Source organism: Drosophila virilis, chromosome 2 (assembly GCF_030788295.1).
Source record: "Drosophila virilis strain 15010-1051.87 chromosome 2, Dvir_AGI_RSII-ME, whole genome shotgun sequence".
Taxonomy (NCBI): domain Eukaryota; kingdom Metazoa; phylum Arthropoda; class Insecta; order Diptera; family Drosophilidae; genus Drosophila; species Drosophila virilis.
The window spans coordinates 14440711-14468547 of record NC_091544.1 but is presented as its reverse complement, the minus strand read 5'-3'; the positions used below and the strand labels follow the sequence as shown (position 1 = coordinate 14468547).

At 42.4% G+C, this 27837-nt stretch overlaps 3 protein-coding genes across 7 annotated transcripts; all 3 read right to left on the bottom strand.

Annotated features, from left to right (window-relative positions):
- Nucleotides 1–189: 189 nt before the first annotated feature.
- Nucleotides 190–5064, bottom strand: Irk2 (Inwardly rectifying potassium channel 2). 4 transcript variants are annotated; one of them, XR_004303645.2, is made up of 6 exons: nucleotides 4664–5060; nucleotides 3810–4069; nucleotides 1570–1844; nucleotides 731–1513; nucleotides 502–672; nucleotides 190–435 (listed from the first exon to the last, which is right to left on the bottom strand). XR_004303645.2 is itself a non-coding variant. In XM_015171589.3 (5 exons), exons 2-5 carry the CDS (start codon nucleotides 4067–4069, stop codon nucleotides 269–271), a joined length of 1485 nt encoding a protein of 494 aa, XP_015027075.1. In that variant the 5' UTR covers nucleotides 4664–5064; the 3' UTR covers nucleotides 190–268. The 4 variants fall into 4 exon arrangements, 2 of the variants coding, with proteins under 2 accessions (XP_015027075.1, XP_015027074.1); XR_004303646.2 differs by lacking the exons at nucleotides 3810–4069; nucleotides 4664–5060 and adding an exon at nucleotides 3358–3595; XM_015171589.3 differs by lacking the exon at nucleotides 502–672 and having other exon boundaries at nucleotides 4664–5064.
- An 806-nt stretch (nucleotides 5065–5870) lies between these two features.
- On the bottom strand, nucleotides 5871–7223 carry LOC6629551 (myosin light chain kinase A). Its single transcript, XM_002053805.1, has one exon. It carries the CDS (start codon nucleotides 7221–7223, stop codon nucleotides 5871–5873), a length of 1353 nt encoding a protein of 450 aa, XP_002053841.1.
- A 970-nt stretch (nucleotides 7224–8193) lies between these two features.
- Nucleotides 8194–18038, bottom strand: LOC6629552 (esterase B1). 2 transcript variants are annotated; one of them, XM_070207045.1, is made up of 9 exons: nucleotides 17928–18038; nucleotides 14992–15171; nucleotides 11330–11434; nucleotides 10574–10710; nucleotides 10360–10521; nucleotides 9565–10295; nucleotides 9329–9498; nucleotides 8991–9271; nucleotides 8194–8932 (listed from the first exon to the last, which is right to left on the bottom strand). In XM_070207045.1, exons 1-9 carry the CDS (start codon nucleotides 18033–18035, stop codon nucleotides 8743–8745), a joined length of 2064 nt encoding a protein of 687 aa, XP_070063146.1. In that variant the 5' UTR covers nucleotides 18036–18038; the 3' UTR covers nucleotides 8194–8742. The 2 variants fall into 2 exon arrangements, with proteins under 2 accessions (XP_070063146.1, XP_015027072.1); XM_015171586.3 differs by lacking the exons at nucleotides 14992–15171; nucleotides 17928–18038 and adding an exon at nucleotides 12901–13332.
- Between the last annotated feature and the right edge of the window lie 9799 nt (nucleotides 18039–27837).

Genomic DNA, 27837 nt, shown 5'->3' with positions numbered 1-27837 from the left:
TTTTTTTCTTTTTTTTTTTGGCACCTTTGCATTGATAAATCCATAGTCAGATTATTAATGATACCTAATGAGTGGGCTGGGCCGCGTCACATAGCTGCAACTGCGCACAACAATCGCCGTCTGCCAAGTGAAACCGGGCGAAGCGGCAAAATGGCAATTACGTGTCATTTATATGAGCCGCTGAACGTATAAATTGTGTAAACTAAAAGTTCAAGCATTTATTAACTTATTTTCGTAAGCAGTAAGTAATGAAATTAACTCGTAAGTTTCACGTGTCGATAGAACAGCCTCTTTGCAAGGGCAACGACAGCTGCCAGCGCTGCCGACGTGGCTGCTGGTGACTGCCGCACCACGAATTGTAGCCGGAGCTGTTAGAGTGCGTGGAAGTCGTCGAGGGATTGGGTGAGCAGTAGAACTGTACTGCCGTTAGGCGAGCTAGAAAACAATTTAAGAGCTACATATTATAGCCATTGAAAATGCAAAAGTAAGGGTCTAACTTACTTGGGAGAGAAAACAAAGTAGGCTGGTGCATAAGCGGGGCCAACAACTACAACTACTAAGAACTATCTATATATAGCAACAAATAGGAAGACAATACTTTGGACGACACAAAAGCTTATGAGGCTTGATCGGAATGATTGTTGGACAGCTGACGCATGGTGAATGTCGTCTCTGCAGTTACAAAGGACAAAGCATTAAAATAGCCACAGCTTAATATAAGATTTCATACCTGGTGTGCGGAAGCCCTCCTGTATCTTGTAGATTTCGTTCAGCTCCCGGGCGCTGCAGAGTGGCGTGTCCACCTGAGTGGTCTCATTGAAGCGAGCATAGTCGATCTCATATGCTTGCAAATCCTTGTTGTACAGAACCACAGGATCGAATCGGTGGCCCCACAAAATCTCCGTATTGATATAGCTCGATCTGGCCTGCGTGGACTGGCCCGTGGACTCGACAGTGCCCTCCAGAATCACAACAATTTCGAACTTGTCCTGCAACATATCGGTGGCATTCATGTTGTACAGCGGCGAGTTCTCGTCTATTCGGTGCTCAATCACCATGGGCCAGATGAAAAAGAGATCGGAGCCCGACTCGTCGGTGCCTATCTGCAGCTCTGTAAAATGTTGTGTCATGACTTCACCCTCCTTTGTACTGCGCGTCCTTATAAGCTGGGCTCGCACTCCAGCTCCAATGATGTGGGACTTCCGCATATCGCCTACGCGGAACATTAACGAGAGGCAACCATCGCGCTGGCAGACCACCGCATGCTTGGAGAAGAGTAGAGTCTGGGCGCGTTGCTTGGCACGTGTCATTTTGGCGAAAACGATGCCAGCCATGAACGCCGATGACATCACACCATAAATGGACTGAAAACACATCATAAATATTGCCTCGGGACACTCCGGTGAGGTGGTGCGCACGCCGTAGCCAATGGTGTGCTGCGTCTCGATGGAGAACAAAAAACAGGATGTGAAGCCGTCAATGGCTGATACGCATGGCGCCCAACCGGAGTCCTCTAAAGCATTAAATCCATCAGCTGATCAGCTTCGTTTATATGACATGTTCACTTACCCTGATTATGCGGAAGATGCAACTCTTCTAGATCGCCGTGTGTAAACATAATAAGCCACCATATCAGTGCAAAAAACAGCCAGGACAATATGAAGCTCAATGCAAAGGCCAGTAGTGTCCAGCGCCATTGCCAGTCCACCATTGTTGTGTACATATCCTGCAGGAAACGCACCCTCCTGCGCTGCAAATGCTTTTGCACCACATTGCAATCCCCATTCTTGAATACGGCGCGACGACGCACACGTCGCATGCTGCCTGGACGAAAGTTGCGAGATCTGTAGAATATAACCAAACCATATGGAAATAAAGAATGATGAATCTGCGAATGTATACGAATTTAAAGTGAGCCTGAAAATATGTTACATTTTGCCATGACAATAAGAAATTGGATACCAAAGAGGGTTGCCATTCAGGAGCAAAAGCTAGTCAATCAAAAGTGGCTGTCAAAAATGTCCTATTCCAATCTGGGGCATTAGGTCCTGCTATTAATATAAATATACATCATATATATTATCTATTTACGATTAGATTCGAGGCCAGTTACACTTCAATGTCATTTAGTCTGTCTGCGTTTAAATTGCCTGACGAGACTTGCACCAGTTACCCCAGTAGCCCGCTGTGCATGGCTAATTGTCTAAATTGAGTGCGCACATTTAAGCAACTAACTATTTGCCAGCTTTTGGATATGGAAATGAAGTGCATCTAATTAATAGCGCACTTAATTTGCCAATGTCAACGGCAAGAAACTGAACTGGATCTTTTAGATCCAATATGAATACTAGATATTGCATTTTGTATTTCATTAAATCAATCGCAGTTAATAATTGCATCAAATTGTCGCTACTAGATTTAAAAGTATCTCCCACATGACTACATCCCACATGCAGCTTTGTGCAATACACAGTTACAATTAAGTAAACTTGAACCCCATTGGCACTTGGAGCTCGGGCGATTAATTGACATTGTGCTGGTTCCATAAATAACGACTAATCGAATTTAACGCACAACCCTCTTAAACTATGTGCGGCATGTGGGGGAACGAGAGCAAAGTGTGGCAGCGCTATCAAATGATTCATTTTGCTTTGTAGAAAAGCCGCACTCACTTAATTATTAATTAGTTTCATTACCCTGAAAACAATGTTGCCGCCAACGCAGCCAAAGATGCCTCAACCCCCCGCCTTTTGTTCAGGTCCATCCAGTGGAGCAATCGTCTGCGGAAATGATTTCATAACGGCTCACCTCTGGGAAAATTGTGAGCACAATTGATTGATAAATAGTGAATCGGATAGAGATGGGCCAATAACTTAAATCAAATCGTTTAACGGGTGCGAAACAGATCTTTTGAAAATCTGTCTAATTTATACGGCGTTTCACTTTGACAGGTGAATAATGGGCCATTGGGGCAAAATTTGAATGGATAGTCTAATGAGGCGGCGACTTCTGCTTTCCACTGTCCGCTCTCCCCTAAACTGTGTGTAGAAAGACATTTAGGAAATATCTTGACTAGATAATGCTAGTAACTCATGTAAAAATGACCACGTGGGCGTCTGTATAAATTACAACCGCAAACAGCACACGGTGCACTTAAACCAAATAAGCTTCGCACTTCACATCAGCAAAACAAATCGTAATGTAAAACTTGTGTATCTGTTAGATACATTCACACACACACACGTTCGGGGCTGCTGGCCCCTCTATATGAGCGACCGCGTGCAAGCTGCAAGTTCAAGTTGAATGTCAAGCGCTTGGGCCTCATACAATTTACATAGATAAAATAAAGTGATATACCCCTTAGCTAGCGAGTGACTGGATCCTTTGAGCGCCTCATAGTATACGCCCGCCTGTGATGGCGTGTGTGAGATGCCTCTCATATACTGGCGTTTCCACTCTTTCATATGCGCAAAAGTTTCATCCTTTTCGCCGGCGACGGTCTCTGCATCGGCAGCATCCTGTAGCACCTGCACATCTGATAAAGGTACCTGCATATTAGCTATCGGGACACGTTTCGTGTCAGTGCGCGCACAAAACTTGACTAAAGTTGGGGCTATCTCAACTGATCCCAAGCCAACATGAGCACCAGAGCTGACTTTGTTTGGCAAAGGAATTAGAGCATCACTAACTAATCAATATCTGTTGACTTTGCTAGTTAGACACCTGACAAAACGAGTGCAAACAGAGCCCTAATGGCTTGCCACACACACGCCCCCTTTGCTAAGCATTTACTCCCGCTGCTGACTTACCTGCAACTGGGCTGTCGCTGAAAAGACTTGCCGTTTGTGGAGAGGCCATAGAAGCTGGCTGGACGATTCGGAACTATCGTTATGGGGTACGACTGCGGATTGCTGATCACGCTGTCCAGGGAATCGGGATCCTCTTCGATTGTCATTGGTCTCTTGAGAGGCTTTGTTGCCTTTTCATCAGACCTCTCAGTCGCTGTGTCCGCCGCCGTTGCAGCTGTGGTTGTCGTCGCTGCCGAATGGCTCGAAAAATTAAAACGCATCTGGGAAAGACAGATGACAGGTCCGTTTAATATGGCATTATGGGTACTCGTGTATCAAAACTGTTTTCGCGTTGACTCGCTGTCAGGCCTTGTCAGCCACTTTTGTTGCCTTAAGTGCGCAAACAGATACTTGCGATGGCAGCGAATCGAGGTGCGAAAAATGTATCACATATAACTAGATTTATATTCGTAAACAAAAGATGAGCACATGAACGCGAGCAAAACAACAAAACTGTTATCAATTGCAATGACTGCCCAGGCCCGATATTATTTATTGTTCTGAGCGCATATGAGTAAATGAATATACGTACTTATTTAAATAAAGTGCAACACAAACAATCGTAACATTTGCATAACTTGTTTTATTAATTTGTCACTCTTGTATCACAAAGTTTGCTTTTTGGTGATGCGCACACTTTTTGCACAAAAAAATATTTAAATCGTTTCTATATACATATATATAAGTATATATATATCGTTTCTGGACGCTTCCAGTTTTTAGTTTTCATTAGAGACCGCCCATATTTTATTATTAGGCACTTAAGAATGTAACGTCCGCTAAAAATATATTAAATATCTGCTGCACAAACACACCTTTTAGCGATTATTGGCTCTTATGAGATTAAAGACTTTTAGCACCTTATTAGGAGCGCACAAGTTTCAATGAATTGACACCTTTAAAACGAGCATTACGCTTTTTTTCCTTTTGTTATGCAAACAAAGTTTAGCACATCTTTAGTAATTTAGTCACTTTTGATTTGGTATGTACAATGTATTCGAAACGCACGCCGCTAAAATTGTGAATTGTTTTGTGAACGCACGCCGAACCAGAAATGAACAGATAGATCGCCGGTCAACTGCACACAGAAAAAACACACACAGAAGCCGAAGCTGAAACTATCCACGGAAATCCAAAGCGACACTGCGATGACAACCCCACAGAAGCTATTTCGTAAGTCAGACCAACGGATTAAATGACGGCTGACTGACGCCGGCTGCGACTGCGATTGTGACTGTGACAGCAAGAAAATATCAAACTAAACACAAGTTGTGAACAAAAGGCGGCCCGCTGTAAATGAGCTCCGTTACGCACACACTTACAGTGACGGCTCCCACTTAGACTGCAGATTGATGCTCTCACAGATACAAATGCCAAAACAGATACGCACACAGGCAGATAAAATTGTCGCGTTGATACGAGAAAAGTTCAATTGAAAAGATTCTTAAATTGAAAATGAGGCGGAAGATAAGTGCGATAAGTTCTGCTTATCTATATTTGATGATTCCATGGACAAAAGAAATTAAAAAAGTCGCTACTTTTAGCGGACACGACCTTGCCTCTCAATGTTTTATCACAAGGGAAGCGTATACGTAATATTTAGTAAGCGATTTCTCACTGCGGGGACATGCACACAGCTGATTTAAATATATTCATGAATCTGAATGTTTCACAACAGATAACAGAATACACAAGCGATCCATTACACGTTGTTTGATTCTGGATCATGAGGCGTGTACGTAATATTTTAATATTTACGCGTCGCTGATTGCACAAGGCTCACGCGCCTGTTTGCTGCAGTCTACAAGCGAAGAGTGATATTCTAGCTCGCTATTGCCTTCGTGTCGCATAAATCTCTCAGATGGGCTCTATTTGATGGCGGAAGCTGGCGAATGACGACCCAGTGAAACGGCTAAAAGTCACGCATCATAAATTTATTACATTTTTTTCCAATTAGTTTGAGGCGTGTAGATAATAATTTAAAGTCAGTAAGTGAATTAAATTATTTGACAGCATCTAAACTTATAAAGAATCACCCCGGCTATCCAGTAGGAACGGATGTTGGCACACCTCAATAGCTGACAATCGATGTTGCGGCATCTTAACCAAAAGCGAGTTTATGAGCTGTTGTGCGTATGGACTCATTTTGCTCTTACACTCAGAGGGTATTTCATGGTGGCTCTTCCGAATGCATTCCTGAACAATGTTCGTATTGCTCTCACTATGAGCGAAAGGCAGCCGACTGCACAACATATAGAAGAGCGTGATGCCCAACGACCACAAGTCCACGGAGAAGTCGTATCCAGCATAGCTAATCAGCTCGGGAGCCATATAGTGGGGCGTGCCGCAACACTGATAAAGTTCGCGGCCCTTGTATTGAGTGGCCAATCCAAAGTCGGAGATCTTAATCGCAGCCACCCAAGGCTCTAATGGACCCGAGAAATCGAATTGTACCAACAGATTGTCTAGCTTCAAATCGCGATGGATTATCTGACACCCATGAATGTACGCAAGTCCTCTGGTCACGTCTTTCATGACTTTTTTGACCAGAGTCTCGGGGAAAACAGTTTTACTCTGCAACAGCTCAAATAGATCACAATCGAGTCGCTCGATAACAATGTAAATGTACTTGCACTGCTCCACCGTGTATATTAAATCTATGATGTTTGTGTGGTCCTGCAGTTGTCGCAAGATTTCTATCTCAAAGTATGTTCCGTTTGTTCGCGTAAACATGTGTTCTTTGTTCACCATTTTAATTATATAATGCTTGTCGCTTCGGGCTCTGCCGCTGCCCTGGAATATTACCGTCGACTTGTGGACCCAGATCGGCTTCTCCACGTTTATGTATAATAATATGGCTTGCGGCAGCTTGCAGTTCTCATAATCAATGACAAGTTCGTTGTCATTGAAGCATTCATTATCTGCTTCTTCCTCGCTTCCCTCAACCGGCGCACACTTCTCACGCATTCGAATGAGTGAGCCCAGAAGTTGCATGTAGTGCTGGTTAACATTGTAGCCCACATCAACGTAAGGCTCATACTGACAACAGCAGACCACAATGTCGCCCTCATAGAAGTCATCTATGGAATGAAGGGGCGTGCCGTTGATTCGATAAACACGCGTTATCGCCGACTTTAGGACCACATGAGGGCGAAATGCCACAGTGATTGCCTCTAGCAACGCTTTAAATTCTTGGTAGCGTTTTTTTGACACGGCTAGGGAAATGCCGCCAAAATGTTGATCCATGTTGCGTAGAAAGCAAGCACGCAGAGCTTTACCCGGAAGACGATGAGCCAGTGGGCAGAGGCTGTCGGTATGTTGTCGCTGAAGTGCAGCGGTGTTCTTTATGTTCTGTATAGATGTGGTACGTTTCATTGTGGAGCGGTTATATTTCTTACAAAATATATGGAAGTATTTGGTGTTGTTGAACGGAGTAAGTATGTTAGTATATATGTAAATACATATATTTGTGAGTATGATGTTACTAGTCTGAACTTTCAGTAAGCCTACATAATTCTACTGAAACTCGACCCAGTGCCTGGTATCTATACAGTAATTCAGACTCAATATTCTTCCGTAATCCAAAGGATAGGCACTGGGGGAGGGGTGCTTGAATTATGACAACGACCACATAAATTATGTCACCCTAAATTGTGAATGGCAGTAGTCACCGACACTGATGAAGAGCACCCAAGCAGCTGTGAAAATTGAATAATCAGCTTAGTTACGCGACGCGACTGTGAGCGGCCACAAGTTATGCACGGGCACAGTGCGCGCGCACACACACACACCCCACTTCTCTGATCTGCCGATGCTGGGTCACGCGTTGCAAGTTAGTATATGTCTGGCTGTATATATATATATATATATATAGATGTGTGTGTGTGTGTGAATTCTCGATAAGTGCAAATTTGTAGGCAATCATTGGACACACTGTTATCTTGACACTTTGAAGGGGGGGTGATAATTTGTTATTTGATGCTTTCAATGACGCCTATTTGCATTTATTTGTAAACTACAGACAGCCAAGTTCTATTTGATTTTGTAATTTTCATATTTTTGAGTCTTGCATATTATTGTTAATAATTATGTTAATAGTTTATGCAATTGCATCGATTTAATGCAGGAAACTATCACAGGGGATAATCTTTATAAGCCGCCTAAAAATCTGCTGAAGTATACGTGTTTTATTTAAGTGCCCTTTGTTGCGGCTGCTTAAATAGCAAAATCAGTCCAAAAGTATGCAATGCTTTAGACTTGCTGAAGTATTGCTTTTATAAAATGGTATAACATACTTTTATAATTTTTTATAATTATTTACCCACCAATATGAATTGAATTCCAATTTGTTTAAAGATATTGTGATTTATTTTACAAAAGATATACAAAACGTATTTCAGATTGTTTCCGAATACAACTTCACAGATTGATGGGCATTGATGTGCCCAGCATTTAGAATTGACATTGAATAACTTTAAACTTTGACTATTTACACCTGATATTGCATATGAAGTAAGGAAAAGTTTGTTGGCTTTGGGTATGCTATATGTAGAATGCTTAAGCTACGTGTCTGTGTGTTCTGTGGGTATTAAAATTGATATGGACATGGGCATGTGGGGGGGTGTATGCTTGTGTAATAGTGTGTAAATGCTGCAACACTTATATACAAACTAACTGCTAAAAATATTATATGTATCTCTACTGACTACTACTACAATCTACGATAATTTTACAATGAAATTTGCATTAAATATTTTTTCTGCTCACTCTTTCACAAAATGGCAAAATGCTTACAAAATGTGTATATGTGTATGTAAGTGTGTGGGTGTGGTTGGGTGAGCAATGCGCTTGGTGATGCCTATATTTATATAAATGTGGCTCTGGGCCTGGAGCATTACATAGCCGCACCATTGTAATGTTGATACATTTCATCCCAGAATCGCTGTCGCTCCGGCTCGGGATTCGTTTTCATATTGAGTTCGTGCGAAATATCCAAATAGTTGAGACTATTCATAACGTTTGTGGCATCGATAGGTGCCCATTTGGCCGTCAGGATAGGGTCCTCAAAATTGGGCGTGGGCGTTCTGAAATCAAAGCATGATATAGTTTACTCTATTAACTTAAAAGCTTTAAAGTTATTACCCATATTTGGCAAAGTTCGTCCACATTCGCACCATGCGGTTCTTGACTTGCACTTCCATGGACTTCGGATCCAGACTTAAGTTGAAGAATCCAAACTTGAACAGGTAGCCCATCTCATCGCCGTGGCAAACACCCGGCCTGGGAATGCCCAGCATGCGCTTGTACAGACCTAGAGCTCCATCGAAGGAGAAACGATACATGTAGACAGGAGCATTACCATACTTGGCATGGTTGCGAGCAGTGCGACGGATACCTTGCAGGAACATGAGATCTGTTAAGAGCTAGAGCCAAAGCAAGCTATTGGTATGACCATAGATAAATAGATTCCTTGTACATACTGCTATCATTTCATCCACAGACTCGAGACCAACATGCTTGTTGCCCAGATAAAAGGAGCGTATCTCACGGGTTACTCTATCATGGGATTGGGTTACATTCAGATCCTGTGGCACGAGCCGCCCAAAGTCATTCTCAATGATATTTAAGAGCTGCGGATTCTTGCGCAATCCTAAAATTAACGTGTATATTTATCAGTTAAAGTAATCGCTTCGAATCACGATCTTCCTATACTCACTTCTTATAAAAAGCATAGCTTCATGTGTGTTATAGCCCGTCATATAGGGCACCTCGCTGTTGAAATTGTGCGCCTGGTACATGTCGCTGGGATGTTCAGTGAGAAAGGGCTGTTCAAGGTACAACTCTTCTTGTGAATCCTGATTCCAATATCCCTCCACCACGGGCACAAACGGCAGCCCAATGTTGTTGCGCTGATCCTCCGCCGTTAGAGTCGTTGGCGCTGCCTCGACCAGCTTCATGGCGGGTACTCTGCGCAGAAAGTCCAAAATCTCCTCGGTATTGTTGGCACCCACATAACCGAGATTGGCCGCTAGCCGTGCCGCTCTCTGTCCTGAGCTGGCTGCCATTGACCAGGGATTCAGCGCAGAGCCGCTCTGCGAGATGGCGCGTTGAAAGAGACCCTTGGCCAGTGGCGAGAGGAGCAACAGCTGCACTGAAGATGCCCCAGCGGACTCACCAAAGATTGTCACCTGCTCTGGGTCACCGCCAAAAGCGGCTATGTTATCGCGCACCCATTGCAGTGCCAATACCTGATCCTTTAGTCCCTGATTCCCAGGCGCATCGGGCCCAGCCGTCAAGAAGCCCAAGGGACCCAGTCTGTAGTTTAATGTAACCAGAACAATATCCTCGGCAACCAAATAGTCAGGCCCGTAAAGAAACGAGTTTCCGGAGCCAAATGAGAAGCCGCCGCCATGCAACCACACCATCACTGGCAGCTTTGGCTGCGCCCTGCAAGAGAAAAATATAACATTTGAGATTCATTTTGCTATACAAGTCTTTGATAGATGCTTACTCATCCTCCTTGGGCATTCGCGTGGTGAACACATTCAGAAAAAGGCAATCTTCATCGCCCTTAAAGGTGTCCAGTATCATGTTCTTGTGCGGACAGCTTTGACCCTCTCTCGAGGCATCTCTTACACCACTCCACGGCTTCTCCGGCAGTGCAGAGCGGAATCTACACGGGCATAATATAGTTTAGGGTTCATTCATTATTTAACTGGACTCACCTTCTAGCGCCAATTGGTGCCGCACCATATCGCATGCCCTTGAAACTGTAGTAGCCCCCTCTCTCGCCCGAGCGATACTTCTGATAGCGACCGCGCACCTGTCCCAACGTCGTGCTGGCTACGATTTCGCGTTCCTTCTACAAATGTAAATAAATCTTAAGCCTTTGAGCAACAGTTCAAGCGTGCGAACTTCTCTAGTATACACAAATAATGTATAGGCTAAAAAAAATCAATTTTGAATGGCAACTCAAAAGCTTCTACATTCTTGCACCATGCAAGGTTGCCGGCGCGTGAAAATGCCAAGTATCTGTGAGATACTTAGTCTGCATGTTATTCTTACACAAGTTCTACAAGAATTTCGCATTCATTTTGGACAGCGCTGGCGTTCGCAACTAGGCCATGGTGCAAATGTTGCGCAATCGTCTAATAGCCGAAAAGCCAGTTCTTGCCAGAATTAAGTAATTGAATTTGTGTGGCGCCCAAGCAGCAGCTGCTGGTGGCAAACAGCTCTTTCTTTGTTCTTGACGCCATTTGTACAACTACCAACGACGACTTAGACTTGACCTCAGCTACCTCAAACAGCAGCTGTGCGCTAGCCAAACATGGCCATCGGGGAATTGATTGTTGGTTTTTGATGTTCAAGTTGATGCTTGAATTGGCTAACACGGACAATCAGTAAGTCAGTCTCACTGATTTATTTGGCATTTAAGCGTCAAGGTCGTCGAGTTGCCATCTGTGACTTTGTATTCTGCTTACCCGTAGTGATCGCACCACCTCCTGCACCACCCGCATTGCGCGGGACGGCAGCAATTGCACCAGCGAATTCGGATGCGAGGTCAGCGTTTTCCAGGCCGTCGTCTCCTGCAATTACAAAGGTCGCTCGGAATTTTTAATTGAATTAACTGCAATTTGCAAGCAAGCCAACGCGCCTTGTGCAAACACAACGCTCAAGTTCACTGCGACTGTTGCATTAATGTTGACAATTTTTCTGTGAGTGTGTTATTTTTATTATTTTGTATGGGCTGCCCATTTTTAATGATGTTAACGGGCAACCTTGCGGTCAAGCAAATTTCGTTTAATTGAAACGCCATTTGCATAATACCAAACAACAACAAAATAGAAGAAAAAAGAAAAAGAGAAGCCCTGCCAGAGGCAGCAACAGTCACAACAGTTAAGTGGCAACAACAATGGCAACAGTCACGTGCAGCGAACGCTTAATAAATAGTTAAATGTAGTTGAATATATGTGCATATGTTTGTATGTGTACACGCATTTGGAGAGCTGTCCGTCAGCTGTCGCATTAGCCGGCATGTGTCCCCAGCTGAAATGTATCTGTATCTTACAGTGAATCATGACACAATTGGAGCAAATGCACAACTCAGGATAGTTTCAAGTTCACATCTTTTGAGTTACGATATTATGCTAATTTATTTTTCTTTATATTTTGTATGTCTTTGGGCTGGTCTACAGACTTGACCCGCTATGTGTGTGGGTCGCTTTAAGCCATTGGCACGCAAATGTGTCTGCAGCTCTATCTGTGCTATAATATTAATATAAATGTGGGTGTTGCCGGTCATAAAACCGTTTCGATTGAGCTTTATTTAAATTGATTTTGTATGGCTTTGGCTTTGGCTTAATTTGGTTGTGCGGCCATAACACATAAAATAACTGTTTTTATATTGCCTAAATTATTGATATTGTGAATAAACAAATGAAGCTGCGCATATATGTGAGCTGGACTGCAGCTCAACAATATTGGGTTAGCAACTAATAATTATTATAATTAATTAATAAGTACATATAAACTACTTGGAATTTAAAATTTGATTTCAATAGATATTTCGTGTAAAACATATTTTCATAAATCCCAAGCTTATTATATAATTACCAGAGACTTGTTTTTATTGAAGTTAAGCTTTGTCCATCTCCTGCAACGATTTGTGCAGTTGCAAGCGACAGTTTAATTTCCATTAACTGGATGCAGGCTCGCACAAATGATGCCATTTGTAATACATACATAAATATTATGCAATCGCAAACACAGCAACATTAACAGCAACAATAACATTAAACAACAACAATAACAACTCATGGGCACTTTCACGCTACGCTCGAAATATAAAAATAAATACAGAAAAAAAAACTGCAGTCCGGCAGATCGCCAACCTGGTGCAATGTAGAAAGTTGCTGCTACAATAGCAATAATAGCAACAACAAAAACAACAACAACAAAAACAGCAGCAGCAACAACGACGACTACGATAGCAACAACAACAAAACATATTGCATAAATATTTTATGATTTAGCGAAATGATTGAAAACAAACCTCAGTTGTGGTCGTAGAATGCTCCATTTCCATTCTGTTCAGATCGAGCTGCGACCCGGAAGCAGCTTGTTTTACGGTTGGCGACATTGTGCTCAATGTTTTTGCTGTAGTTGTTGTAGTGCTAACCAAAAAAAGCGCTTTGGCCACTAAATCTTGCACATCGCCAGCAACCGAACCGTCCAAGCCGCTGTCGAGGGGCAGCACAGCCTCCGGCTGATCGCTAAAGAAATTTCCAAGCTGCTCGGTTGAGATTTTTTCAGTTTTCAATTTATTGCTCGGCTCTTGAGGGCGCTCCATGCAAATGGCAAAGAGAATCAGTCCAATGCCCAGCAAAAGGGCCACAATGGCCAGCACATAGGGCAGATAGGGGCGACAGGCCATGGCGGCAGGCGGGACGGTTATGCCTTTATGCAACAATACAACCGTTGACAACTGCAATGGCAACCTGCAACCTGCAACGAAATTTGCTGCAGTTGCGGCAGTGGCAGCGGCAGCGGCACGCGTCGCAATGCGAAACACTAAAGTTTGATTTATCGAGCTGAGTTGTCTTTGTTTCAGCGTTGTGGCTATTGGCACACAGCACCGACTAGCAGCATACACTTTGGGACCGAGTCGAGTTATGCGTCCGTTATTGTGGCACTCGCGGCGGCCGTCGAAAGGCTTTTGAGTTGGAGGCACAACTGAGGCTTCAAATTTTATTTGAGCTATGAGTCTTGACTTGTTGTTTTTTTTTTTTTTTTTTAATATATATAGATATTTTTAGGTATTATATTTTTTGCTTGTAATAGTATTTTTTGTTGCTTTTTTTTTTATTATTTTGATGTTGTTGTTACAGTTATGTGCAGCACGCAATGGCTGAGTGCAGACGCTGGCATTGTTGTTATTGTTGTTGTGGCAGCTTTACTTGCCAGCTTGTTATTGCTTGCAGCTTATCAGCTGCAGTTAACTTTCAATGTTATCTGAGAGCGAGCGGAAATGTTGCAGTTGTAATTCAGTTATTCATTTAATTACGATTATAATTGAAGGTTGTACATAATTTTTGAAATATAATACATAACCCCGTCATTGGGCGGCATGTTGGTGTTAGCTTATTTCGATTTTAATTGCTATATTTAGAGATATATATTTACATATGTACAAGCACCAACAGAGCTGAGCTGCTGGTTAAAATAAACAGATAAAATGGCTAGTGACACACACATATATTGGGTATATAGTTGGCAAAACACAGCTCACCTGGCTTAAATCTTCAAATATCATAAATAACATTTGCTGCAGTGTCGACAATCTATATTGCCCCATTGTAAAGTGATATACCTACAAAGGCGGCGAATATTAAATAAAATACACACACTAATTTTATGATTTAAAAGTGTATTTAAATATGAGTTTTATGCCCAAGCGTCAATGATATGCACCCCCAAAGAGGGCTGAGTTGTTGATGTGTGTACATTGAGATCTGTGGCATTGGCAATGTAATGTGCATAGACAGCATTCAAGAGCAGATTCCATTTGTGCACTCGGGTGTTATTCACACGCGTTGGGCACAGATTCTTTAGAGCCATGGCCAAAACCAACTGAACAACTCCGAACATATTTGTGCTTCTATGCGGCTCATAAAGCACGGGTCACATTACCGCATCGGCGCATTGAGAATGGGTTTTCGTGAATCGTTGGCTGCTGTGGCAAATAACATATGCACAAGTCCATAAAAATCCATTAACAGCCACCTGTAAATGCAGGCTCAAGCGTTTTAGAGGCAGCCACAAAAGGCGATAATTCACAGTCGGAACAGCCGAAAGCCCGCTAAAGACAATAGCTCGACGTTCATTGCGGCTACTTGTGGCCGTACAGGTAGCCCCAGCGGCAGCTCAAGTGTTGAATTACTTTTGAAACGGCAACAAATTTGCGACACGATGTCAAAGTCACACGCTAGAGACGTAGACGCTTTGATTTAAAGCCAAAAGACAGTGTAAGCAATTTTTGGGTCCGGCACGCTTCACGGTTGTGTCTTTGCTCAAATACACACACACGTACACACAATACATACAGACTAATCTGAGCAGCACAAGTATCTTTCATAAGACTTACCTTTAGCGTATTGGAAATCTTTCCAGCTCGCGCTATAGCCGTGCCAAATGTTGAGGGCGCTATAGCAATCGAAGCTGTATCATTGCAGAGCAGCAGCAACGCGAGGAGCAGCAGCGGCAGCACCAGCAGTGGACACGAGTGTCTTTGGCGTATCATGTTGAACTTGGTCTTGGACTGCGACTAAGCAAATAGAAACGAATAATGCATTAGTCGATTGTCTACAACGATAATGTGTTTGCCAACGCGAAACGCACACCAAAACCGAACCGAACCGAACGCACCGCGATGCTTCTCAGACTACTTCTTGGTCAGGGCCAAGCTGCGAATGTCAACAGCTCAACAGCAGCACCACCACCAGCACCTCCACCACCAGCAACGGAAACAGCTGCGCTGAACTGAACTAAGCTGAGCTAAGCATGAGCAATTGCTGACAACACCTAGCGCGCCACTTGACTCAGTTTTGCAGCGACTAGCGCGGCATTGTCTTACATTTAATTGGCTGATATTATTTTCAAATTTGTTGACTTTTGCCGGTTGTCGTAGGTTGCCGCGGTCGTGGCCGTTATTGTTCTGTTGTTATTGTTGTTGACGTGCTCAGTGCTGGTATTAAATTAATACAGACATTATTTAATTTTGCTTTGGCTGTGCTGCTGCTTTGAGGTCAATGCGCGCTTTTGGCAGCATCGATTTAGCTCTGACCAAATATTTGCATGCTCACAGGGCGTATGATAAATTAGCTATGCATAAGATGTTGCTTCCCCTTATATTGCACTGTGACACACCATTAACAGATGGTTCAATGACAACTCAGGCTAATTAAAAGACCAAAACGCAAGCCGGAAGCATATCAGAAGGTTGTAAAGACATGGTCTAATTAATTCATAGTTTTCAAACATTAGGAACTGGGCACTGTGTTAATTTGTTGTTAGCATTCAGCTAAAGGGCATTTCCTCTTCCTTAAACAAGATGTAGCATCAAAGCACGACAAGAATGGCACGGTCATCGTCCCTATAGTCTGATAGACAATTAGCCAACTACTAAATGACTTGGGCAACAAACTTGTTTACGGCTGTCGCTCAAAACTGGCAGCATTTTGAAGCGATGAGCTGCCGTTTTATTTAATAAATTTCGAAAAATACTTCATAATGCTCGTGCATTAAATATTAGCAAAAAGCGTTAGAGGCTGACACGCCCACTGGACAATGACAAGCAACATCTGCAACGCTTCTTCGTACAGTGCATAACACAGTGGGTGGGTAAGCAGAGACGGGGGTAGGCAGACAAGCAGCTGCACAATGCTTAAGCCACTAACCCACTTCCTACTTGTGCCAAACGCCGATCGTCGGCCTCAAGTGCGACGACATTGCCGTTGTTGTGGGCTGATGCCGCTGCTTTTGGCCAGGTCCGCTGCTCTGCAGCTAACAATGCTAAGGAAACACTTGCACTTTCGTGGAAAGTTGTTTGGCCACCTGCGACCGGAGAGAGATGTAAATGGAGGGGAGGGAGATAGAGAGAGAGAGAGAGAGCATGAAAGAGTTTCAGCTCCGAGAGACACAAGTCAGCTGTGGCCATACGCGAGTATGCGAATGTGTTTATCTGCATTGATAGACAAATCATAAATATATATGTATATGAAGTCTTTAAATACGTATGGAAATTAGCTTAGGCAATGTTGCATTTATGTATATTTGTAACATAACAAACGAACGACCAGACAACAGAATGCGCTGATTTTGCAATGGGCATTTGTAAAAGGAGAGAGAGCAGTGGGCCAGGCAGCCAGCAGAGCCGCAATTAGCAGCAATCGAGCAAGAAATTAGCTGCAGAAAGCAAACCCAAAAGCTAAGAGAGTGCAGCCTGCAAAGACAACGGCAAAGAAGAGCACAGGCTGAGACGCACCTGACTGAGACGCACGGCAGAGGGGAACACTGGCTGGCGACAAGAGGTGACTGATAAAATGCGACCAGACAGTGACTACTCGACGAGAGTTGGCTCCGAATACCGCTATGCGATCTATTACGTAAGCAGCGATCAAAACAAAAAAGGTAAATATTGAAGGAAAAAAATAAATAAATAAGTCAAACATGTTGAAGAGTCTCAGGCATCCCAAAAACGAACGAGCCAGCAGCAAAACGAACTGCGAAAAAGCTGCAACGCGTAAGTGAGAGTGGCTTTTGGAACATCAAAGAGACAGAGAAGAGGCAGAGAGCGAGAGAGGCAGAGAGAGAGCGAGTCAGAGATTGTGTGCAGAGAAAAACGGAATCGATTATGAACCGTTGCTTGGCTGATAACGTGAGCAAAATGAGTTTTTGGCCATTTAGCGAGGCATTTTATTTATGCATGCGTGCAAATTAAAGTTAAACGCAAAATTTCGCCTGACCCCTTACATAAGCCGGCGCACAGAAAATGGAACTAATATACGATCTGCCAGTTAAGTTATTTATATATAACAATGACCAAGCAGCTGCCCACAACTAGAGACTGCGACAGTGACTGCGACTGCGACTGCGACTGTTTATTTTGACACACGATCGCAAAGCTGACTGGGCGAGCATTATAGCGCCAGCTGACGGACAAACAAAACAAAGTTTGACACACATAGGCATATAAGCAAGTATTGGGGAACTGTGACTCAACAATTGCAAATGGTTGAGATGTAGACAACAACAATGCCCGATAGTTTTCCGTATTGTCAATGACAACTGCAGGGCAACAAGAAGCCGATTAACGTTTGCCGATTGCCGATTGCCGATTACCGATTACCGATTGGTTAGACACACACACACACACTAGGCTGGAAATACATACAAAATGTAAAACACAAATATTGCACAGCACACTAGACAAGTTCAAGTTTGTCGCCTAAGTCTTTTGTTTAAACGGCGCGTGGCGCACTTCTCTTCTTTTGCTATGGCAACAATTCGCTGGCCGCGTACCAAAAATTGTTTCGTGCTGCGCGTTTGACTGTCGCCGTTGAACTGAGTCTGCGCCTGGCCAGCGGTGCGCTTAAGCGTCAAATTGCTCTTTTCATAGCCACATCGCATCGCATCGCTTCGTCTCGCGCACTTGCAGCTGGGCAAGAGTGTGGGCCTCAGCTGGAGCCGAGGCAAAGGCGTCTGCGCAGGCAGAGATGTAAGTGCTGTCAGCATAGATACTACTAGCAGCCAAACGGTTTGTTTTTATTACTTATTTTTTCTATTCATTTTTTTTTTTTTTTGTCTTCTGGGGCCAAAGTGAATAACTCAAGTTACAGCGAAACTAATTTTGAACTCAGCGACAACGCGACACGCATAAATTATGCAAAATTTAGTTGCTGTATTTCTATTTGGCAATTTGTATGTATAACAACGGGCAGCCGCCGTCTGCGACGTCTGCGTATTCTTGACCAAGATTGTCCCGCTCTGTGCCCATCTGCCACGTCGCAGATCGCACATCGTTAATCTATGGACACGTGCAATTAGTTAGTGCTGCGATTGCGCTCGGTCGGCTCGCTCGGAAAAGCAGTTGACAATGAACCAAGAAGTGGACGCCTGAAAGTTTGCTCACAATTTGAGATCAAGGATGAAGCATAAGTAGCCACTGTGCAATAATAAAGCAAACACTTGATCAAATCACACATGCCTTAAAGCTGCAGACAGATGCAAACTAGCTCCCTCAGACAACGCAAGAATGTACGAAATAAATTGAGATAAATGACTGCTGTAAATGGCGTTGTAATGCCCGTAGGAGTAGAGTAGAGTTGAACAATTGTGAAACCTTAATTAATGCCACATGTTAATTGAGTTTTCACTAATCACCTTAATTCGTTGTGCAATCAATTTACCTCATCTGCTCGTCTGACAATGAAAAGACACCAGGCAGGGCATCGATTTTCATAGACAAAAATCACCTCATGTGACCTTATTGTGTCTTATCTACAGCATCTGCACTTGACTAAGTACACAAAACCTTCGAAAGCCTACAGAGTGCCAGAATTCAAATAAGCCTCGAATGCGATGCGTATTTTCGAATCTACATTGTGCAGTCAGCGCGCAGCTGCTGCTCTATTGACTGGAAAGTATGTCACCATATTGTTCTATACAAATATTTGGACTGGCGTAAATTATGAAAATATGCGCACAAAATTATATACCGCTTCCCGGGTTGCGGCTCGGCTCGGCGTCGCTTGGGCAAACAAGAATTTCGAAAGCGACCCGGCAGTTAAATTAAAATAAAAATAAACTGACGCACGCCGTACATATAAATTAGTACTGAGATTAACAGAAAAAATTGCGTTGACGTGCCTGCGAGACAGTTTATGAAAACCGATACTAAACCAGAAACTGTACTTCCGTTGCAATCGCTGTTCAGGGCCAACTGCAAATCAATGTGCCTTTGCCGAGGTCAACGGAGTTCTTAATGTCATCGACATTAAAGGGCTAGACCAGATCTGAATAGGTTCACGCTATGCTTGAAAGCCCGTTACAATAAGGATATATATATGTATAGTAGGTATTTCATTTAACCTCAATCAAATTTTATAATTTCATATTTGATTCTATTTGTTTGGCCTAGAATTGGTCTGCAATTTTGGCTATATCATGGCGGGTATGGTATATAGAGCCCACATACCTGAACTTTATAATAATTTTGGGACTGCAATATGCATTGGTTGAAATCGTTTGAGTTTCGCGCGCATTTTATTTTCTCGTTTCGTATCAGTCATCCTCTGTAAGCTGTAGTGCTTCGTTTAAAGTGCAGCAGTGTTCGTTAATTCTCGAAAGTAACCATCACGTATAGATGGTTCGTTAAAATATGTGATTGGTTGGAGTCATGGCTGATACAAAAACATCCATACATAGGTGGCGCCATCGCAGACAACAAAACTAGAAAAATAGAAAAGACACTTTTGTGAGGCTGATATTTAAAAAATATATTTGTTTCAGTTAGTCTTGCCATCTCTTTTACACGTAAGAATGCGCATGTGCGGCATTCGCCACCTGTGAGGATTTTCAACATTTGGGCGCCCTCTATGCTGCTTACAATGTACCAAATAAGGGCTGTTTCAGTAACATAGTGTCACTGTTAATCAAGAAGAGGGTAATTCACAAATTGGTACATAGGGATTAAAAAACATCCCACAGCCAAAAACATAAATTCCTTCAGTTGTTATCCGTTTGGGAACAATTTTATGTACACTATGTTTGGCTTTTATTCCCAATTAAAGTAGGTACCGATACTACCGTTTGCCTGTTTACAGGGAAATCAAGTTAATTTTCTCAGCTATTTTCTGATGGTTTACAAAAGTTGCTGAACTGCAGCATTCGGATGATATAAAGTGCTACTTGTTTTAATTTATGTTGCATGCAAACTGCAAATAAAATTGTTTATATTTTGCCTATAACTCAAAGTGTACGGCAAATAAGAGGAGAACTTATTTACACTGCATTGCTATGTGTGTGTGTGTGTGTGTGTGTGTGTGTGTGTAAAACATGCATGAATCACATGAACAGTGCCGAAAATGTGAACCGGTGGCAACTGCAGTGGGGGATGCAGCATCGCTGGCAGCTCAAATTAACTTAACACTCATAAATCAGCGTTAACAGCGACCGCAAAAGTGTTGCATAAAAAATAGTTATACCTTTTTTTGCATTTGGGATACGAAACTGAAACTGAAACTGAAACTGGGACTAGGGTGTGCACTGGGTTGCAGTTGGGCAGGCCGGGAGCTCCATGCCAAATAAACGATTCTCATAAAATGCGTGAGTTTGCATTGCCAACTTGATGGCAGCCACATTTTTCGATATGCGCCATGCAGCCCGTACCCCACACCCCGCAGCCCACAGTCCACAGTCCGCAGTCCGCAGCCTGCATCCTGCATCCCGCAACCCACATCCAGCTTTCACGCCTGTCAATAAAACAGGCTGGCAATTTCGTTTGCTGACAAAATGCCGGCTGTCATTCTTGGTAATCAAATCGTAGAACGTTATTTGAGCATGTATTTTTTAACGCCGCCATCGCTGTCCATCTGCATAGACGGAACAGAGTCATCAGTTTGCCCCAACTTGCTCGTTGGCAATGTGTCATGCGAATAATTGAGTAATAAGTATAATTGCCACTAAATGAAAACATTTAGCCAAACATTCAACATTTTAGTTGAACATCACTCCTTAAAGTATTTAAATTGAAATGTGTCTAAGCATTTGCGAATAATCTGCTGATCCCAGCTTCTGGATGCGCATTACTAATGGATTAACAAGACATAGGTGACAACATTGACAAAGATTTCTATGCCTTGAGACTCGTTTAAATACTTAAACATGAATAGTTTTTCATTTCTTAACATATCTGCTGGGTCTTGTGACTACAGCTTCGGATTGCTTTGGCTAAAAATGACTGATGCCCAATTACGCAGTGACAGTTTGTTAGTGAAGCAACACGCCGAATTTTCAGCATTCATTTATTTAGCATTTTGCATGTCCAATCCGCTGGAAAACTCTTGAAGGCAGCGGCGCCAGCGAAGGACGCTTTTAATTAGCCTAATGTGGGAACTGAGGTGTGGGCGCTATTGACTTTGTACACACACATCTATACGCAAATAAACATGGATGTGGGTGCTGCTGCTGGCGCTGCTGCTGCTGGTGCTGCTGTCACATTGCATTAAAGTCACAACATTAAAATGCTTGCCAAGCTGCGCAGGCAGGTGTCGGCACCGTGATAATGTCAACAGCGGAAACAATAAAAGCCGCAGTTGCCTTTTTACTTTTGCGTCGAGATATGTGACACTTCAGGATGTGCGCGAGCTGCCATTTGAGGAGCACAACGCCTGAGCACGGGGCAGAAAACAACATGCAGAAGCCAGCATCAAAACGTAAAATGTGTCATTGTGTTCGGGTCTCTTTATTGTGCATAAATGTCTGGCGTGAGTCGCAGCAAAACGGATATACGCCATAACAAATTTGTTGGCATTGAAATGTATTTCAACAATAATCATGCCTTAACATATAAATACTGCTTTATTTGCACTTCAAAGTTAAGTTCATACTCGCTGGGCTATTAGACATTGATTAAGAACTTAATGCTTTTTACCTTTAGCACATTGTATAAATTTGTTAAAGTTAGCTGTGAGTTAAGAAATGGATTTTAAAAGGGGTTTACGTTATTAATCAAACTCACAACTAAAGACACACAAATGGCAACAGCGTAAGGCAACAACGACCTTAAAAGCCGTTTAATAAATATCTCATATCGAATATGTAAAAACAAAAATAAAAAGCTATTGTTTACACAAAGTCGTGCACAGGTGTCAGGCATCAGACTTCATATATTCCACGGTTTGTCTGTGGCTGATTTCGACGAATTGGTCTTTTTTTCTTTTTGTAGCTGCTAAAGCTTTTTCCAGTCGCGTCTTGGTCATCGTTTAGTGGCTTCTGTAAACTAATATGAAGAAGAAAAAGTGCTCTGGGGTGGCAGCCATAGTGAACTTTAGGCAAACAGTTGTTAGAAATTTTAAACATGTCAAGTGTGCAGAACATACAAAGTTGTGCAAAAGCTGTGTGGCCTTAGGTCAGAACAATGGGTAAAGCGGTTAACTTTGCACCGCATTGGGCACAATAATACTTGCTACGAACAATAACAAAATTACCCAACAACCGGAGAAGCAGTCTGTGTGAGAGTGTGCCCCGACTGGCACAAGGCTAATGCAAACTAATGCGAGATTCGCCACAGAAAGGCTGAGCACCACCCGTAGAATCGGAATCCAAATCCAAGACCAGAACGGGCGCTGCGGCCTTTGCTGTGGCTGTGGCTGTGGTTGCTGCGTCCCAGCGGTGCTGTCTCATGTTGTTATTATGCAAGCCAAACAAATCCAAATGAGATCTCCAATGGGTTAAATGCTTTCGATGCGGTTGGCTGTGCTTGCTGTCAAGTTTTTAATTGTCACACACAAAGTATAAGCTCAAATTTAAAATTCACGAAAAAGTACAAATGAGTTGGATAGGGATACGTACTAAAGAGAGCCTTGATTACTTTAAATAAGCTCAATATTAGCTCTGTCCTCATGCGATTAAGTACCTGCCAGCCATGCAACAGCCAACACCCAGACTAAAACGGCAAATGGTGCAGCAGACCACCTCAACTCCACCTCCCTGGCACTTTAGATGCTCCCTTCTAGCTTTTAAGCGCTCAAATATTTATAAAGCGCAAAATGTAATGTTGACGCGCTGCTGGCCGCTTAAAGGCGGAGACGAAGCTGGAGTTAAGTGCTGCAAATGAGAGCAAATGTAAAGTAAAAGTGGCTGAGTGGCTTAAATGTAGTAGGTGAGACCTTCTAAAAGATTGCCATTATGAGCTTTAGCCCAAAGAATGGACAGCTTGCAAGGCAACTGAAAAGACAAACTGAAAAGCATTCTTTAATAATTACAGTTGCCTATATTTGTTTAAATAATTAATCATTAGCAACAGAAAGTCCTCACACGCACAGCTTGCAGTCCTCGCTGCGTACGGCCAATGTGCATTGCAAATATTGCGCATACGCCGCATGTGCACTCAACTGCACGCACAGAAGCGCATCGCACTGTTTGCCTTTATAACTAACTGTATGCGACTATAGACAGTGACAGCATTGCGGTATTAAGATCTCAGCTAAAATGATTACATGCCTGTTTAGATTTGTCAGTCGTCGGCGGGGGCTTCTCTTTTGATTTACTAGCGTGCTTGGCGGGCTGAAGGAACGCTGACGTCGACCGTAGGTTGCCGCTGCCAGCTTTTGTATTTCACACTTGATAAATGATCAAATTAGGCTACGGAAGCGGCGACTTGCATATGCACTTATATATATAAACTATATGCCAGACCAAACGCAGCACAACGACGAGGAGCCTGTGCAGCTTCTTTGTTGATGTTGCAACTTCGGGCGGCGTCGCTTGCATAAAACCAACTTCTGCTGCACACTGCTGGCTTTGTCTTGACGTTGCGCTGTTATAACCAGTACACTTTCACCCCGAAATAGGGGCAGCTCCAGACTAGGACTAGGTATACGCCAGACTGTTTTATATGCGCTGCATGTCTTGCACTTCTGCTGCTGCAGCTGCGAGCTGCGGCTTCTTCCTGCTTAGGTTGTGCGGTTGGCGTGTATGCCCACAAAATAAAGCGCCTCGTGTTGCATGGCTCTAAACTATTTGGGCACATCGTGCACGTTTTCATTTAGCTGAGTGCATGCAACTGCCTGCACAGGCCCAACCAAAATACGCCTCAGCTTGGCCAAGAAACTGCAGCCTCTTCTCAGGCGCATGCATATGCAAATGCCTGTAAGAGCAGGTTAAATGTTGCTTCTAGTGGCTATTATAGAGATTTATTCGAATATTTTGGCCAATAATTTATGTTACATAAATATCAAATTTCTCTTAAGGCTATTCAAGCTATTTAGGTCGTACATTTCAAAGTCTGCCAATTGCCAACATCTAGATACAATTAAGTGTCATAATGTACATATTTAAGTAATTTGTTTATGCAAGCGGAATACATGCATATGTCTTCTGATAATAGCAATATTTCAATATTTCATATTAAATTGTTTTGTGGCAAGGAAATTGCCCGAGCTGCTTAGCCTGGCCCTGTGCTAGGCGAGTAATTTCCTTTTAGCCTCCGAAACTAATTGCAATAATAATGCCAAATTATTTAACCAAGCCAGCAAAATGAACTTGTAATTTTGCATAATCAGGGGGACAGTTGTCTGCCCAATCACAAACATGGACATTCGTCCATGTATTGGCATACATATAAGTAGTTCCATTCAAAAGTTGCTTAAGCAACAACAATCCTTGACGGTTGTCAGAGCTATAAGCCAAGAAACAGAAGTTGGCTTGTGTCCATAGATATATTCATGTTATGTTGATAGCCCATATCAGTTCAGAAATTCTGACATTTATGTTGCCTGATGGAAGCTTTTCAATTTGCCTGAGCTATGAAAGTCAGGAACACATCTTTCCATAACACTATTATGCGGAAGCGTGTGTGTTTCCTTGCATGTGAGTTGCGGTCGCAAAAAAAATATGTGCTTACTGCCTCCAGTTGCATTTATTTGCGGTTGCGGGCCGACACGCCCTTCGTGGGGTAGCTGGGGCTTCATCCATGTTGTTACTGTCGCTGACAGCAACTGCGCTGGATTGCAGTTGCACCCTGAAAAAATATGCAGCTTAAACGCAACGCATAAATTTAATTTGCTACGGCAACAGCTAAATTTTTTTTTCATATTTTTTATTTCGTTTGCTCTATTAGCGTAAAGTTGCGCATTATAAAAACAATTTCGGCAAGTTTTTGCCAAGTTTTGAAATGATTCAATTTGGTGATTCAAAACTTTGCCAGGTGCCAGCTGCTGCTATGCGGAACTATCGCGGTGCAAAGGAAACCTTAATAGCTCTCGCCAGACCGCAAACAGAAGACCGTTGGCAATTAGTTGCTGCTGCTGCTATGCAGGAGGCTGCGAATCCTGGCAAGCTTTAAATAATTAACTTTTTGGCATTTTTAAATGCTCCGATAGCACAAAAAGCGATTGACATTATGCATTGATTGAGTTTCATGTGATTATGTAGTTTTAATTATGTACGAATGCCATATATAATTTATGCAGTAATATAAAATCCGATTTATTAACGAATTCGTCCCAATACCCTGTCCCCGAGGAACGACTATAATAGGGCGTGTTTAAATAATGCGCATATATGTAACGCGCATTAGAAGTACTAAATATCTGACTTATCTAAATGTACACATATTATATATGTGCATCGGATTTTACATGTTCATTTGCTTAGATTTTTATATATTTGTAAATTTATAATAATGAGTTCGACTGTGTGGTAGGAAAATTAAGACTGGGCTACAAGGTATTTTTTAGTTTTAAGAGTTAACTTACCACAGAATACAATTGAATATGCGCTTTTTATTTTAATTATTTTGCAACTGATGGCTGATGACCACATTCACCTGCAATCACATTCAAGCTTGCATATCTGTGAAGGCCAGCTACACAAACAAATAGTGCATATAGTGTTTTAAATCAATGTTCATATACGCATTATAATAAGAGTAACACGTACCTGCGCACATACATCTGCAAGTATGGCGAATATCATAAACATATTTAACCACAGGATGACATGTGCAAATATTAAAATCATACATGGACTCTTCGCGTCCCTGAGCTATGCCGCACTGTGTTGGGGAAGCAAATATTTGAGTCGCGCCCTGAGTTATGCATGTCAGTGACAATGATTGCCTGCGGTCCCTGCGACGCCCATATTTCGTATAAAGTCACTCATGTGGTTCAGGAATTCCAATGTAAATTCCGTTTAGTGTATTAAATAGCTTATCAAGCGTTCGGTGGGTGGGTTCGCTCAACATTCCGAGGAGAATCGAGAACTATCAATAAGACGACATGCCCTTGGTTTCGTATATATCTATGGTAGGTGCTTGGTAAGTGCATAGTTACCGAATGCACTGTATGTGATTGCCAAGCGTTTTGGTTATTGCTGAGCTTTCTGCAGAAACTACACGTATATTTTAGCAGATGCTATACTCTATCAATGAAATATACCCAATAAAATGCTTTGAGACGCATTAGTTCGCTTATTAGGTCGCTATTTAGAATATTTACTGCATTTAGTTGAATAACAGCAGAATTTCCAACATTAATCAAACTTGATTCCGCTCAAAAGACTCAATAAACTAATTAATTAACCATAGGCGACTTGAAGAGCTAATTTCCGATTAATTCAAAGCATTACCATACAAAATACACACCAGATAAAATTAATCCATTAATAAGAACTTCAAAGGATTGTCTGAATACACAAGTGCACACACATACTATCAAGTTATTCAACCCGCTCCAAAGAGACGATGGATGCGTTTGTGGACTAACGTGTGTGTGTGAGTGTGGGTGTTTGTGTGTGTGTGTGTTTGTCAGCTGACAACATCACACACAGAGAATTGTTGTTGTATATGACAGGAAGCAGACAACACATCCTCGTCTAAAAATAGTAAATATGTATTATATTAAACAGAGAAGCACAGAAACAGGCACATATCTAGCATGCTACCAAGCTTGTGGCCCTCATGAGGTAAAAAGATATACTAGTCACTTGTTGTTTAAAATCGTTAATAGAAACAGAAACAAGTTGATATGACATATATTAGAGTTTCTTAAATTTGAATGTGCTGAGCGCCGTAGCATTCGACTGAAAATAATGAATGAAATTGGTTTTCTACTCAAGAGTAAAACCCACCGAGAGCAACGCAAGAAATTCAACGAGTGAGGAAAACAATGTTTTATGAAATAAATTTGTATATGTTTATAAATTGCAGCAGTGACGGTCTGTTGAGCTATTGGGATTCGCATAGCCAGCACAAAGTAAAACCACAATGAAAGCAGCAAATAAAACAGACACGCATTCCTGGAAGCCATCTTTCTCTTTTTTTACTGCCCGCATGCAATGAAAACACATGCAACTAGCACAATACTGAGAACGTCAGCTAAAGAAAAAAAAAACAGTATAGGCCTGGCGGGTTAGATGACGGGTTAGATGGACTAGACCGCAGGTTACAAGCTTTTGGGTAAACATGCCCAAATTCAATTTATACACATTTCCTTTAGTAATAAATAATTACTTACATATTAAAAACATGTTGCCTCATCTGCCTTCGGGCGGCCAGAACAATGTGAACAATGCAGAAAGAGCTTCTAGGCACAATATGCAATTTTTTTTGTATATGTATAATTATGTGTGCGTGTGTTGGTCGAGTATATAAGAATGATAATAACAAAAATTGTTTGCAAAACGAGTCTAGCACGTAATAAATAACTAC